The 16,831-nt window shown below is 41.6% G+C and overlaps 1 protein-coding gene across 5 annotated transcripts in view; it reads right to left on the bottom strand.

Annotated features, from left to right (window-relative positions):
- Window positions 1-15,949, bottom strand: part of KCNJ15 (potassium inwardly rectifying channel subfamily J member 15) — a 110,909-nt gene extending 94,960 nt beyond the window's left edge. Inside the window, exons 1-3 of one of the 5 annotated variants that reach the window (XM_035115895.2) lie at window positions 15,635-15,934; window positions 15,227-15,298; window positions 5,686-5,823 (exon numbers count right to left, since the gene is read on the bottom strand). In XM_035115895.2, the coding sequence (XP_034971786.1) occupies window positions 5,686-5,702 (17 nt within the window). In that variant the 5' untranslated portion in view covers window positions 5,703-5,823; window positions 15,227-15,298; window positions 15,635-15,934. Of the gene's footprint in view, window positions 1-5,685; window positions 5,824-15,226; window positions 15,299-15,424 lie in introns of all 5 variants that reach the window. The other 4 variants (XM_035115896.2, XR_009557478.1, XM_035115897.2 and 1 more) reach the window with 4 other exon arrangements.
- Window positions 15,950-16,831: the final 882 nt, after the last annotated feature.

Genomic DNA, 16,831 nt, shown 5'->3' on the forward strand with positions numbered 1-16,831 from the left:
GGGCATATGGCTTGGCATCATAAACTATTTATTTTAGGAGACGTCCCTATTGATTTCTGTTAGATGTATGAATGGGCGAAGCTTTTAGAATTACTGCCACAATCCATACAACAGTGAAAGGCTTGCAAATTGCTATTGTTATTTAGTGTACCAAAGAGAAGGCTGTATTACATTTGATGTTGGTTGACCAGGATTGTTTTTTCATGGAAATCAAAACCGTTTTAAAATGTAGTGACTCTTACATCTGCTATTTTGTTTAGCAGCAGGAGTTCTAACAAAGCTATTGGAATAGAGACAGCACCTTACACAAAGAATCCCCCATTCCCTGCTGCGAGCGGATGATTTTTTCTTTTACGTTTTATTTTATGAATGACGTTTCCGGAGTTGCAACATACTCAGGCCTTTGGCTTCTCTATTGCCAACTTCCTTGAATTCAGACACCTTCACAGTGGATCTTCATTACACAGCTAGATATCCAAAACAGATCAGTGATTTTCCACTTCTCCCTCTCTCTCACCCTTGCCCCGGTTCATGCTGTGTGAATATTACCTGCCTTTTTAAGACAGAGCGTTTCAACAGGGCTAAACTTTCCATTCCTGCAGCTCCACGTGCCAGATCTGAACTGCAGGTCACCAAGAGATTTTATCATCTGCATGCCCATGCAAAAACAACACTGAGCATTTCAGCTCTGTATCAATTTACATCTTCAAAGTGCTAAGCAAACATTAATTAATCCTAACCACAGTCCTGCAGAGAAGGCAAGTATCTATATCCCCATTTTACTTACATAGGAGGAAAGGAGCCTAGTCATATGCAGATCCCTGTAATGACTGCCTAGGGAGCCAAGAACAAAACTCAGGCATCACTCCCAGCCTTTAGCTTTCTTGCAGTGGTCTAGTTTCAAGTTTCCCCTTTCCCCTTGATTTTTGATGGGCCTCCTGCCTGGCATCACTTTCTCCATACTCTAATCTCTCTTTTCTTTTCAATGCCTGCACAGACTCCCACTTATTAATTAAGAGTGACACAGAGACAAGTGCCTTGTCCTGCTACCCCCCCCCCCCCGGGTCTGGCGATCTGTTAAGCTCAGCATACCCATTCTCCTGTCAATTAAAACAGCTTGCCCAGAATGGTTGGTCTTTTCTACTGCTATCTCTCAGCGATCCACGGCATCAGCCTTCTCCGTGTGCATGAAGGCCCATTTGTTTATCGTTCTTTAAAAGCATATAGGGTAGCTATCAGTGCTACAAAGAATAAGGCCCCCATCTGCACTATATATTTAAGGCAGCATCTACTATATCTACTACTATAAGCAACTGTGGGAAATTGTAGAATCCCGGGAACTGTAGTTTGGTAAGGGTTCTCAGAGTTCCCTGGGGAGAGGAATTTACCATTAAACCACTCTGGGAGTTGTAGCTCTGTGAGGAGAACAGTGGTCTCCTAACACTCCTCAACAAACTATAATTCCCAGGATTCTTTGGGGAAAATATCTCATTAACAATATTCCAGCTGTTAATATGAAACCAACGCAGTACATGGGCTATGTATGGAAAGTTATTACAAGTTGTGTGCCAAGATGAATAATGCCAGGCTTAACCCTGCATAAAGGGGACATGGGTGGCGCTGTGGGTTAAACCACTGAGCCTAGGGCTTGCCGATCAGAAGGCCGGCAGTTCGAATCCCTGCGACGTAGTGAGCTCCCGTTGCTCGGTCCCTGCTCCTGCCAACCCAGCAGTTCAAGAGCACGTCAAAGTGCAAGTAGATAAATAGGTACCGCTCCGGAGGGAAGGTAAACAGCGTTTCTGTGCGCTGCTCTGGTTTGCCAGAAGTGGCTTAGTCATGCTGGCCACATGACCCGGAAGCTGTACGCCGGCTCCCTCGGCCAGTAAAGCGAGATGAGCACCGCAACCCCAGAGTCGTCCATGACTGGACCTAATGGTCAGGGGTCCCTTTACCTTTACCTAACCCTGCATAACTTGGACCTAAAGATTTATGCTGCACATCACCCCAAACTGTATTGTTATAAATATTACTATTAATCACTGCTTGATAATACTACAGTATAGGCATGTATAAGTAGCGCATACTTGTTTGGCTTAATATCTAAACAGTGTGCCAATCACACACACACACACACACACACACACACACACACACACACAGAGAGAGAGAGAGAGAGAGACATTCCTGTCTTTTTATAGCAGTTAGTTATTAATGAATACATTTCATGCTCCAGGACATTTTTGCATCAGCAGCTTCCAATGGCAGGTATGGGCTAGAATGGATCCAGGAGTTCACTGGATTCCTGGTTTGCCATCCAAAAATGGAACAAACATTGCATCATTGGGGGAGTTGTTATTTTAATGTGGATTCCCAGACTATTCAATCAATTTCAACTGAATTCAGTGGGACTTCCCAAAATTGTTTCATTGTTTTATTTCATATGCTGGCCAGCCTAGTGGATTCTTGAATCCAAACATGTATTTCAATAATTTTAGCACATTTTTGTTTTGTAGCTTTGTCGTAGATAGTATGGCATGGTATTTTCTGCAGTCTGCTAACAAAATTTGCAGTGATTAATCTTCCAGAGAGACTCTTCATTAATGAACTATAATTCATTATTTTGCCAGATCTGTTAGGCTTAGGGATGAGAAAGACATTCAGTATTGTTTTGTATTTAAATGTGAACTCACCCCATTTGCACTTTCTGCAACAATACAGTATGTGAGCCAAAACACAGCTTTACTTCCAAATACAGCCTTCTCATTTTATAGTGCAGTTCATCAACCAAAAAATTACAAACTAGAGAGGAATGTGCATAAACATTCATATTAGCGAAAATATAATTATAATGCTTTATAGGAGGGGAAATTGCTTCCAAAAATGTATTAGACAAAAATGTATAAAACACATACTAAGATGCTGATAAATTTTTATGAGAACAAAAAATAAAATAAAAAAATGAATTCACACAGTGACCTGGAAATGTGGTGAATGGAAGGTAAGACTAGAAAACTAAGAAACTGATCATTGGCAGATGGGGACCATCCTTAGAATGGCCACCCTGAGTTGTAGCAGATACAATTTTGGTGGGCTGCTACTTTTCATGTGTATGTGTCAAATTTCATTAAGTCTTTGTTTCGCTTTGTATCAGCACTGCTTCAGCGTTTTAAAAGGATGCAGATACAGTATATAACAGGATCTCAGAAATTATCACATGCAAATATAGGAGGAAAAACTTTTACCTCTTTAGCACACAATTTTACATCCTGCAGTTAGCGTTCATTGAATTGATTTTTGACTTCAAAACATATGAGCCATATAAAGCAATGCTTTTTGATAATGAGTTCCGATAACAAGTTTATGATTACTTCTGAATTGCACCATGGCATTAACACCCATAAAGGAAAAGTCATTGGAAAATGAGGGCCTTTTTGTACACATTAAATTAAGAGTACTGCAAATACAGTAGTGAAATGGATCTGTGGAAAACTACCTAAGCAGATTCACTGGAATGCTTTGTTTCATTAAATCTGGGGCACTTTCCCACCCCCTTCCTTAAGCCCACAGGTTTTTAATCATAGAATTGGAGAGTTGGAAGGGACCCCAAAGGTCTTCTAGTCCAACCCCCAGCAATGCAGGCATTACATTCGCATTAGACACTTCTTACACCAGTTTCAGTGGTCTGTTCATTCATTCCTGAGACTCGTCTTCACATCAAGATTTCATACACATCAGAAAGGCATCTATTTTCTTCTGCACTGCCTGTCAACTGCAATCTCAGTTGCCACTTCAGGCTAGACTATATGTAGTATCCGTGGGGATACACCAATATCACTGGATCCACAGTGCCCCAAAGTTTCAGTAACTGTTACAACAGCCTTTAAGATCAGAAAATATCAGTATCCCCATTTTACAGATGGAGAGGATAGCTACGCCAGAAGTTTGGCTGGTCTACCCAGGGAGTTTGCTATTAAGGTGACAATTGAACTGGGGGGTTAATGAGGACAATCCTCTTACAGCACAATCCAGTGCATGTTTACTCAGAAGTAAATGCCACTGTGTACAACAGAGCTTACTTCTAGGTACATAAGAATGCAGCCATATAATGCTCTAATGCTATAATGTTTTAGTGCACATCTGCCCTTGTGTCTAATCCTGCACATATATGCCAGCACTAGTTGGTAGGATCAAGCTGTTTCAGTTGCAATCCATCCAATTCCACACCCTCCCACTTCTATTCCTCACTAATTCCCCCAAATCACATTCTACTGTGGCTAATATCCAACTCAGGATGGTTGTTCCTATCCCTCTGCTTAACCTTCTGTGTTTATAGCTTTGTTGATAATCTCAAAGCTACCACTTTCTCTACTTTACACAGTCAGCCAATCCCCAGTAGTCTTAGTCATAGGACTCTCCCCTTGGTCCCCAAACTCAAGACTAGCTGCCCTTACATAACAAACCCATGAAGTAGATTATTTTATGCTGGAGGAATTAAGGCACAATGAGTTGTCCAGGCCCACCAGGAATTTCACCCTTCAGACCACAGTGTTTTGAATTTTTATGTGCCATGTGAAGGGCACAACAAGATCTGTATTTCAGCCAGAAGTCATCAGTGGCTAAGCTCCCCCTGGCAAGATACACAAAACGAAATGGATGAAATGGATCCCAGTCCAGAGATGGTTAACCATGACTAAGTCCCACGGACATCAGTTGGGTTTCAGTTGGTTACAACAGATAATTTGTCCACTGATTTCAGTGAGACTTGAGCATTATTAACTTTATCTAGATCTAGAGCCATTGCCTCTGAGCTCAGCAGCTCCTCACGGTGGGGTGAGTGGCAAGGCATCCATAATATATGGAGTGGTATATTAGCCTTGGCACACTTTCGGAAATTAATCTGAAGAAATTATGGAGGTATGGAAGCAGCAATTTCTGTCCCATTCTGTGTTCCTCACAATCAGCACTTGTTTCATCTCTCCACAATTGGGCTTCTGCTAAAACCTTCATTTTTTGTATTTCGAACTGCTATGGACAAAACTAACATAATTAATTATGCAATTAATTTCAATGCATTTCAGTGGAAGGGAAACATCAAAAACAGTTATAGCAAATCCTGCTACATGATTGCTTACATGATTTCTATTCCTGACCTTGGGTGAACATGTGAATTGGGGCCATTTCTGCCCCCTTGCCCATTTATTGAATTCTCTGACATCCCTACTCTTCACACACTTATCTTGAAACACACCCAAGGCATAAATACTCTGCATTTTTAAAAAACCAGCAGGGTTGTACCTTGGCATGGCTTTTAATTGAAAGAGAGACATTCAATCCCTTTGTATTTTTAAGAGAAGCCTTCCCAGTTCACGAGGCTAAACACACCCCTGTGCTAAACACACATCTTATGACACATGGTAAAAAATATGAAAATGTTTGCATTCATTTAACACATACGCTAAATACAAAGAAACCCAAGGAATGAATTACTGTTTATGTACACAAAGGAAAGGGAATGATTAACAATCAGCTGAAATAAACTTTGGGGTAGATTGTTAAAGCTTCAGCATGCGGCCTACACAAAATCTATGGCTGGTGCCCCTCACTCATGACCATGGCTCATTGCCAGCTCTCAATTTGGCAGAGCCTTTGGTCCTTTGGGCAAGGTCCCTTTCGATGCAGGCCTACCTCCTCCTTGCTGCCATTGTCACCTGCTGTTGCTCTCCTTGCCAATGTTGCCTTCTTGTTTGCCAAGGAGAAAACCAGCGAGCTAGTGAGCAATGGCAGTGGCTGCTTCCTCCTCCTTACTGCACTTGTTCATCCTCTCTGCAACAACAAAGGAGAAAGTGGCAACAGTGAGGAGCAGGAGCAGGAGCTAATGGGGTCTTTGCAATGTGACATCTCTGCAAACTGCTGGATACCAGCAGGTGCCTAAATACATCAGTCTCTGACACCAGCCTTGCCCCAGTCAAGAGAACTGCAGGTGCTCAAATGCACACACAACACATGCAAACACTGACTGGCCAATTCATTTCAAAGGAAGAACCTGAACAATATGTGCGTATTTTTATGCATGCACATATTTATTGATGCTGCTTCTGAAAGCAGTGAATCAGAGTCCATACCAAATCTTGTAACACACACACACGTGTTGAATTGTATTTTTTTAGAGAGATTTTTTTTTGGGGGGGGAAACCAAACATATTTAAATGTGACTTTTTGTGGGGGTTTTTAAAAGAAAAACAAAAGAAAAACAGCACAGTACAGTTTAATGCAGAAACAGGAAGGAATGGACTTATGATTGAACACTTACAAGAGTGTCACTGACCAGAAACAGACTGATTCATCTATTCCCATTTCCAATCAAAAAAAAATTCTGTTTACACATTCAACTGGAGTCTATAGCTTTCCTCCCTCCTTCTAAGAACTAATACAGCTTTGGGGATCCATTAATATAACTGAGCTTCACAAATGCCCATGTTGCTTTCCTAGGACAAAACTCTTTAAAAAAATCGGCCTGTCTTCTAGCAAATATTTCATGATCCGTTTCTAGATTATTTTTACATATATAGCTTTTCTCACCAATCTATGTATGTGGTCAATTTATAGTTTAAAATACTTTTTCACACGCACACCCATATATGTTTTCCACTGAAGTCTGTGCTTTTTCCGAGACCCACCCAAATTCCAGTACTTGGCTGGCGAATGTGCCAAGTTTTCTTGCTCTCTATGCAATGAACGGAAAAAAAATGCCCCCCTTTTTTCCATTTCTGCACATTCTTGGATAAAGGAAGGAAAATGCTCCAGTGGAATTTGGTTCTACCTGGTTCAAATGTGAAACATGAAAGCGTCTCAGAGCAAGTAGCCTGCAAGTGAAACTCTGTTCTACAAGAATCACTGAAATTGAGTATGATTTCCAGAAATAAGCAGAGGAAAGTGACCATGTTTCAAAAGAATTATAAAACAAGAAGAATGCAAGATGCCATGATTCTTTGTTCCAGTTCAATACTATGTCAATGAGTCCCTTGAATTCATTGATGTTTTATGAGGGAGGTGAAAACATCAAAGCTCAACAGGGAAAACTATTGAGTTTTCCATAATGAAATGATAGCTTTCAGCTGCAGCTTCACATCCTTTCTTTAATGAAAAGCAAGTTAATAGATTTCAGCATTTCATGAAAGGCAGAGTGCTTGGCTGTCTTTTCCTTATGCTTATGCTTGAAGCATAGGAGACAAGGGATGAATTTGTGGAAGCTGAGTTGAAGGAGCCCACATACTGGCACTGTTTTCAGGTGATAACTCCCCCTTTACCTCCAGAATGGCTTTGACTTTCCAGACCAGCATGGCTGAAGAACGACCAGCCCACCGACAATGATGCTTTTCCTTCTCTGCATGGACATTGCCTGCTGCTGGATGCTAGCTTTCGTTGTGAGCTTACCTAAATCTCTTTCTCAAGATGCAGCCAGCATGTCAGGGAAATAAAACAAAGAAAGATCCCCAAAGGCTTTCAACACTGCTCTAACCCATAGGTAAAGGGTAAAGGGACCCCTGACCATTAGGTCTAGTTGTGACCGACTCTGGGGTTGTGGCACTCATCTCGCTTTACTGGCCGAGGGAGCCGGCGTACAGCTTCTAGGTCATGTGGTCAGCATGACTAAGCCACTTCTGGTGAACCAGAGCAGCACACGGAAATGCCGTTTACCTTCCCACTGGAGTGGTACCTATTTATCTACTTGCACTTTGAGGTGCTTTCGAACTGCTAGGTTGGCAGGAGCAGGGACCGAGCAACGGGAGCTCACCCCGTCGCGGGGATTCGAACTGCCAACCTTCTGATCAGCAAGCCCTAGGCTCAGTGGTTTAACCCACAGCACCACCCGCATCCATACTTTCCCCTATTTTCAAAGTCCAGGGGCCTTCTGTAGCTAAAATGACATCCACTTGAGGGAGTTATCAGCCCACAAGAGGGAACCCCAAAGTTTGCTGGAGTACAACTTTATTTGGAGGATTGAACATGGTCAATAGCCACCATAGCTGCCAAGTTTTCCCTTTTCTCGCGAGGAAGCCTATTCAGCATAAGGGAAAATCCCTTTAAAAAAGGGATAACTTGGCAGCTATGATAGCCACACAATGCTCACCAGTTCTTGGTTGGAGGGAGAGATGGAATGCAAATAAGGCTGCAGTCCTATCTGGCTGTAGGTCCCATTAAATTCAATAGGTAGGTCTTACTTCCACTCAAAGCAGGAAACATGCTTCAGAGCAAATAGAAAAAGCTGGCTGGAGGTGCCAGGGGATAAATGGAGCATATTTATAGATGACCTTGAAGTTCTCGCTTAGATTAGGACAGGTTTAGCATTTTTTCCAGGACATAGAGAACACAGAATCAAGTGCAGGAATACCAGAAAAGGCAGTCAGGTTGTAGGGAGCCAATAGATTGGGGACAAATCATGGCTTAGGGTAGAGAGGGACACACGCACGGCCGCAAGCCCATCAAAGAAACAAGGCAAAGCAGGCTGAGGAAAACAGAGAGTGAGAGGCAAAAGAACTTAAACTCAGCAAAACATGCGCCCAGCTAACCAGCAGCCTCTTCCTGTTTCTTTTGCAGGGGTTGGTGAATGGGGGAGAGGGAAATAGCAGCAAATGCTGTCAGAGCCATCAAATAAAATTAGTTCCACCAGGTCTCATTCTACATCCTAAGAAGAGTTGAGTCATCTTTTTGCTTTATTTTGTGTTACACTACTGCTACTCTGCCTAAGGTGATGCTTCCTAAGGAGCTGCAAATTGTTGCTATAGGAGGCAGGAATACCTCTTCAACCTCCCAGTCTATGTGCAAATGGAGTCAGTGTGTTTATCCCCCCTTCTGAGCAGCATAACAGAGTGTGCCCCCTCCCCTGCATCTCTGGTGTTGGGTAGGACTGCTGACCAATTTGGGGCCAGGGACAGCAGGATCCTGCACATCTCGGAAATGTAAGGCTTTCCCGTAGGGAAGTTTTGCTAGTCTTCTGTGATAATATGTGCCATCTTCTTCGCTTTTCTTGCTCCACTTTTGTCCTCCAGAGCCCCAAACAATGCAGTAATGCCAACTAGGTGTTCCTGCTGTTGTTTTAGTTCAAACTGTGCCCATCTAGTTCAGCTTAGCTCCTATTAATGTAATGGGAAGGAGGGGTGGGATCTCTATAACAGCACACACACACACACACACACACCCATGGTTGTGTGTCAGTGAAGGGCTTGGTTCCAATTATTGCAGAGTTAAATGCATGCTTAACTGTCCTGAAGCATGTGAGCAACATCTAAAAATTAGAGAAAACAATGGAGTCCAGCACAGCCAAAATCCCTTCCATGGAATACACATCAAAGAACCTTCAGAATGCTTTTAGAAACATAATTTGGGGATTAGGTGGTAGCTGACTATCCTTTGTTATGGAAAGTTTTGCAATGCTACATTTCAAAAGAAGACAGATGAAAACCTCTGCATTATCAATTGCACATAACTTCTGCAAAATGAGGTGGTGTGGTGCTTGTTTATTTACATTTCATGCTATCTTATCTTTATTACTGTTCTTTTACAGTCCTGTCTCTGCTCAAAGGTTCAACGATCTTGAGAACGTCAAACGCTGAGTCCTGAAACGATTGTGCTAAATAATGTAGGACTGTTCACTGTCGCTGAGCAGATTTCTATAATCAGATCCAGGCAATGGTAATGTGACAATCTGAACACATAACTGTGTGTTTCATTGACTTTTCCAGGACTAAAGGAAGGTGGGAACCTACTATGGTGTTTTCCAAGTCACCTGTTGCAACAGAACAACAAATATTAGCCTTTGCCAAATACTTCAGTTATGTACTAAGGCTGATGATGGATATCAGCTGGGTTGAGACTGGTGGGAACAGAACATAAACACTGATATGGCAGTGCAGTTGTGGAAATTCAGCATACAAGGAGTGGCCATTAAGATTCTACAAATGATTGCTAAACCTAGATTCAAATACATATGATGAATTTGATAACTACAGTACCACAGTGTTGTTGTTGTTCTCACACACTGTATGTGGTTCTTGATTGGACAGCATAGGAGCATCCTGAGCTAGTTTATTTGTTGGTTTCCCACTTTGTTCATCAAAGGCTGCAACCTGATACCCACTTACCTGGGAGCAAGCCCATTAAACTCAGTGGAGCTTATCTCTGAGCAGCCACGTATGTTTGTACTGCAAATTTGGTAAATGTGCAGTGATGCATTGAGACCTAACTGACCACTAACCAGTGCTATCCAGGGAATTTTATTTTGACGTGTGTTTCAATCATCTGCATGACACAGGAAAAACAAAATGCAACTAATATGTATGAAGATAGGGCTGGCCGGCATTTTATCTTTCCTGTATTAGAAGCAATAGCTGCTGAAATAATCTGTGAGATTATATAGTGCCGTCTTGGGAATCTAGTTATCCTGTCTAGCCACCAAACCACATCCAGGCAATGGACTGGTAGTACCACAAGCAGAGAACAGGTGCCCTGATTTATGGTGCCAGCAGCACAATATCACTACAATATTGTGATATTTCAGCAAATATTTTGAGCAAATGAAGCTAAACAAAGCCTTCCCTCAAAGAAAAAAGTCCAACAACAAGCCCACAGCCACTCTCCAAGTCATTAGCTAGTTTGACCTGGTGGAAAATTCCTCCCCTGGCCTAAAATACGGCTGTAAGCCTTGAGCAAAAAGCCATTCATCAACATTTTTCAAGGGAAGACTTACCTAAGGCATTGCTCCATGCTACTGATCTGCCTCTAGCTATAGAGGACCTTGATGCCCTGAAACTCAAGGAACAGTCTAGATGAAGCTAAGAAGTTTTCTTGTTGTGATAGAAAGCATAAGTAACTCTGATGGACACCAAGGCGATTTAAATTTGGCTGGATTCTGCCCATGCATCATACTCGTAGGCATGCCCTATTAGACAAACACATGGGGCAGCAGAAGGTCACATCCACACCATATTTTAAAGTACATTTAAGGCACATAGCTCCCCCCAAAGAGTTCTGGGAAGTGTAGCTATGTCATAAAGCTACAATTCCCAGCACCCTTGAACCCCAAGGATTCTTTGGGGAAGCCATGTGCTGTAAATGTATGGTGTGGACAGTCAGAAATCCCAAGTAAGCAGAAAAATATCATAGAAAGAAACCCCAAATGGGAAGACTAAAGGATGTGGCTGGGTGATGGAGTTTTGGCAGTGTGAAGGCAGACAGCAGGTGCAAGCCCTCACTTAGGCTAACAGGGTGAAAGGAAGCAAGCAGCCTGCTTGTCCTTATTGGGTGGAGTGAAACAGGGGCCAGGAGTTGCATGCTATAACCATGCACCCCTGTCCTAATTCTGCCTCCTCCAGGATCCTTTAAGGCAGGCACCCCCAAACTGCAGCCCTCCAGATGTTTTGGCCTACAAGTCCCATGATCCCTAGCTATCAGGACCAGTGGTCAGGGATGATGGGAATTGTAGTCCAAAACATCTGGAGGGCCGAAGTTTGGGGATGCCTGCTTTAAGGTATGAGGGGGTCTGTCACCTTCAATCACTCATTTTGTGTGGATAATGGGATAGTAGTGCTTCCACCCATTCAAACAAACCTTCCAAAGGACTCTTGGAACTGCAAAAGGTGCAGAGGCCTTCAGAGCTTACAGCATCCTGAAGTGGGAAGAAGTTATGGTTGAAGATGTACAAATCATCTCTCCCTCCCCACGCTTTACCACTCTAGTTTGGGACTAGGTAAGGAGCTTAGCTCTTCAAATCTGAGTTGTTCAACAGCAAAGTTTCAATACGGTCAGGGCAGAGCTTAATTCTTTCCCAACCCTGAACCAGGGTGGTGTAGCTATGATCTAACAGGAGAAGGAAATAGATGGAAGATGAGTGACACACATCTCCAACTCCAGTTCTCCTCTCCCTGCAGTCCTTTAAACTCTTAGGGGTTGTCTGCCCCCTTCTTCACTTTCAAGGGTCCTTTGTGAGTGGTTAATGGAGACTGAAGTGGAAAGCACTTTCTCCAGCACAAATTAACCTTCCTCCCACAAGCTGTGAACAGAGGAAGCTGTCTTATGCCAAGTCAGACTCTCAGTCCATCTAGCTCAGTGTTGTCTACACTGAGTGGCAACAGTTTGAGGCAGGGGTCCTTCCCAGTCCTACTTTGATTTGCCAAAGGTTGCACCTGGGACCTTTTGACAACGAAGCATATTCTTTTCCACTGAACGACTTCTGTTTCAGTGTATCTGAAGAAGTGTGCATGCACACGAAAGCTCATACCAATGACAAACTTAGCTGGTCTCTAAGGTGCTACTGGAAGGATTTTTTTAAAATTTTGTTTGAACTACGGCAGACCAACACAGCTACCTACCTGTAACTAGCCCTTCACATGAAAGGGACAGTTCCATATAATAGCTTCTAGGATCCTGGAGCAGGGGGTCCCTAGGTTTAGGGGATGTGCACCCAACCCCAATGTTCCACCCGTTCTCACACAGAACTCGGGGAAACAGCAAATTGCCACACACACACCAACTTGCTGTACTGGAGGGTTTCAGGCAGGGGTGGCCATTGTGTTACCCTCCAGATTGTTGCTGGACTCCAATGCCCACCTTGACCACCGGCTCTGCTGATTGGAGTTAGTGTCCAACAACACCTACGTTCAGGGCACCAACATTGGCTACCCCTGGTTTGAGGAATGTTTGCCCCAGCCCCATTCTCAATGAGCAGGAATTTCTCCCTTATTTATTCTCCCTTCCCCGCCATTCCTCGGGGTCTCCCATGCTGTAGAAACAAAATAGTAAAGTGCTGCTTGCGTCTGTAGTAACTCATTCATGAGTGTTCCTTCTTTCCAGTAGGTTAGGAACAGAACAGCAGGGCAGCAGCCTTCAAGCACTTGACATTTAATGAGCTCTGTGAGACGGCAAACTTTGATTTTAACTCTTTAATACAGAAACTTGTATTTGGTATATTTCTGTGTTTAATTTCTGCATATAGAGACAAAAATTCTTTGGGGCAAGAGAGAAAGGGGAAATAATATACAAATGCCAATATTTTACTTAGGTGGATTTTTTTAAAGCCAAAAATTATTTGAAACACACAGTCTCATGGCAGTATGTAGAATAGTTAATTTCTGTTGTTTTTGGCTCAACACCTCAGCACCGTCTGGTACTTCAAGGTTTAAGCTCTCTCTTTCTTACCAGAGGCTGCCGGCTGTCTGTGTTAGCTAAAGATATCTGGGGCAATAAAGTGGAAGAAACAGCACTATCTATAAAATCAGGACAAACAAAAAAGAAGTTTGGAGTCCCCGAGTTTATGATTGCCACATTGACTTATTTCTTTGCTTGACTGAACAAGTTTAAAAGATCTGCTTTAACCTGTTTTAACCAGGATTGGATACAAAACCTGAACCTTGGACACATTTAGGTCTGTCCAAGCCAAATCTAAAAATGTGTACAGTCTTTGGATGTGTGTCTTGTGTACTTGTTAGAAGTAGCATAATTCTGAGTTGGCCAGAGACAATTTGTGGTACACCTACCATAATGGTTCTTGAACAATTTTGGGTTTTCCCCCTGGATTTTTTGTCACCAAAGGTTTACAAATTGCAATGCAAATTACTGTTATTTATTTGATTTCTTACTCTTCCCCCCCCCCCTTCACCCTGAGGTGCTGTGAGGGAAGCACATTTTGGACACCACCGCTAGTTAAAGGAACAGGGTTGCTTGGCATTATTTTTACAATTTTGTTAGATTGTGTTGTAAGCTGCCTCAGAGAACCTTTGACTGAAAAGTGGCATGCACAGAATGAAGTGGTCGATTTAGGTGGCAGAATTTTGGACCGTACCATTTCAGAATTCAATGGGGGTGTACATCTATTTGTCATGAATTTGATTGCTTTACATAAATGATTTCCTGCATGTATTAAATTCCCTACAATGTTAAAACTTCATAATGTGCTGGTTTAGGCAATTTTTAAAGTGCAGGGAGTAGTCCAAAATATTGCCTCTCACCTGCAACAATCTAAAGTAGTTTAGTCTAAAATTCTTAAACTTGGTATTCTGCCGTATTCTGTGTTATGTCTAGGATGGATCTTATTATATTTTCCCCCAGATACATCAGGATGTGCTAAATGTTTGGGATCAACACTTCATGCACACAAATTTTTCAATTGCATAGATATATCATATCTCAGACAAAACAATATATATGTAGTTAAAGAATTCAGGCCAACGATTACAGTTTCTCTCTCTAGGCCTTGTGTGGCCAAATAGATGCCTGGCCATAGCATTTTTATTTACAGTTTTTAAAAATAAACTTACAAATTAACATTGATTAGTGAGCTTTTCTCACTTTTGAAAGTATATCAGAAATCACAAAATGCTATTGAAAAAACCTAGCAAAATCAAAAGCTCTATATCTCACTATTTTTAATGGGAGAAATGTAATCATGTGCTTAATTCTGCCTTATAAATGAATGGGAATTGAAAGTAAGCTGTGCACTAAGATGTTTATCTAGTTGCGAACTAAGGCATTTATTTATTATGGTATTGTTTAATGTTCATTCCTCTGTTTAAGATTGATGGATTAAAACATGAATGGTAGAGATATTGAAAGTAAAGGCAGCAAAGGGACACAATTTATATCAATAAATCAAACAGAAAAAGGTTAACCCGTTTAAGTTAAAAATAGCATACATCTTCCCATTTCACATTAAACATCTAGATCTGTTGTTTTCTGGAATTAGCACAATGTGGAAAATATTAATTTTGCTATAAATCTGTTTTAAGGCGTACATTCTAAAAGTGGATATATGACCAAGTTGCCGCAAATTAGTGGTGGGCTTTGCAATTCTACCTCACTTTTCATACGCTTTGAAATAAGGCGGTCGTATTCTTCATGCAAGTGTTGTATATTTTATGCCTCCTTATAATTAGTACAAAAACTCTTGTGCAATACCTTCTTGTGCACATAGTTAATAGAGACATTAAAGAGTTCTGATCAAGTTAAGAAATACAGCAATTAAGTATGATTTTAAAAAAAATCAGAAGGAAAAGTGAACAGAAAAACAACACCAGGGTCTTTGAGCAGAATAAGCATTTGGAAACCTTTTTAAAAAACAAAAAAAAACCAATGCCCCAAGAAAAGGACTGGCAAAGTAAAGTTCAGGGACTTATCACCGTCACCATCCTGTAGCACCTCAGATTGTCAGGATAACCCATCAAGAACGACATACCTTTATTTTTCTTTCCCCAGACAGAATTTCATCAGCACTCAGCAAGCTTGGCTTCCAAGAGAGTTTGAGTAACTTTAAAAGGGATTTTAAAAAAAGAAATAATCAGGACAAGTCTTAACCATCAGCTTTGCATTTCTGTGCAATGTTGTTCAGCTATTGCTAAGGAACTATGCATTCCTCCTTATAATTTCCTCTTACCTGTAAAAGAGCAAAGTTCAGATTCCTTTCTTGAAGTTACTCTCATGTCAAGCTGGATGGCCCTTCCTTGAAGAAGTGTGTCCCTCAGGTAATGTATCTGTGTGTGCTTTTGAAAGCCCTCCTTCCCCTCCACACTCCCACCCAGCGTCCCCTCGTACTTGCTGTCAGTCAAAAGCAAGTTAGAAAGAGCCTTTTCTGAGTTGGAATTACCTGAGTGAGGAAGCCAGAGGGAGGGAAGGAATCTGAGAGGAGACTTTGTGATTTCAGCAGCATGTCTTAAGGAAACCTACAGCGAAGACCAGGAAACCGTATAATTCTAATGAATTCAACACCCTGTCAGGAGCTGAGCAAATACCTGATTGAAAAGAAACTGATGTACTTTCAGAGGATGTCAGTTAATCTTTGAAGAAACTTGATCAAAGTCCCTTCATGACCTTATTGCCCAAATAAACAAGTGTAAAAAGCTTTGAATAAATCTTGATATTATCCTTTTTAAAAAGAGAGAGAGAGAGAGAGATGGCTGAATATTCCTTCCTTTTAGGGAAATGGCAGGTTGATTGTGAGGGAAATACACAGCAGGTCTAACTTAATGTGCAGGTCTGGTAATAACCATGGACAGAGTCGATAGCCCAGAATATCGATGGTTCCCAGCTGATTGCTGGCACCGCTGTTTCTTTTTGATCTCTTGTGTGTGGCATTTCCTTTGTTATTTACAAGACATGAGAATTAAACATTGGGAAACACTGAGTGCTGAGAAAGAGAGCTATATTTTGCCACTCTTAATGGTTCCAGGATGTCTTGGGCATTATGGTTTTTGATGTGATTTCCAGAAGTAAATCAGTAAAATGTAGAGCGAAATAGGAGACATTCGCCTTTCAGAAGACTCAATCTGCTAGCCCTGGAATATGGTTCTCTGATATACATACCTTCACATAAAAAAAAATCACTTGTTTACAAAAACAATTACAATTGATTTGTGGCCCTAAAAAGGGTCCCCAAAGCAGCTTTAATAAAAACACAATCATAACCAATTCAAATACAATAAATCCGGGAGTTAGAATACTAACATAGCCACCAAGAGGAGAACAACAACAGGAGCAATAATATTCAGATTAAAAGCTAGTCTCAACAGTATGCCAAAATAGATGGGGTATGTAAAAGCCCCAGATGAAGCACAAACCTAAAGTGAATGGTCCTACTTTGGAGCTATTCAGAATACAAGGCAATTTGGATCTGAGGTGAAATAGACTGGTCCCAAAGATCTAGATTTGCCTCAGAGATTTGGAAGGGCATTTTAGTTTTTAACTTTTTCTGATATGTTTGATACATTTCTGAACCTCCTTCAAGCACTCCCAACCTAAAGAAGCAACTCCCCCAATATCAACCATCTCGGGTCCCAAGATCAGC

The sequence above is a fragment of the Zootoca vivipara genome, chromosome 4 (genome assembly GCF_963506605.1).
Source record: "Zootoca vivipara chromosome 4, rZooViv1.1, whole genome shotgun sequence".
NCBI lineage: Eukaryota > Metazoa > Chordata > Lepidosauria > Squamata > Lacertidae > Zootoca > Zootoca vivipara.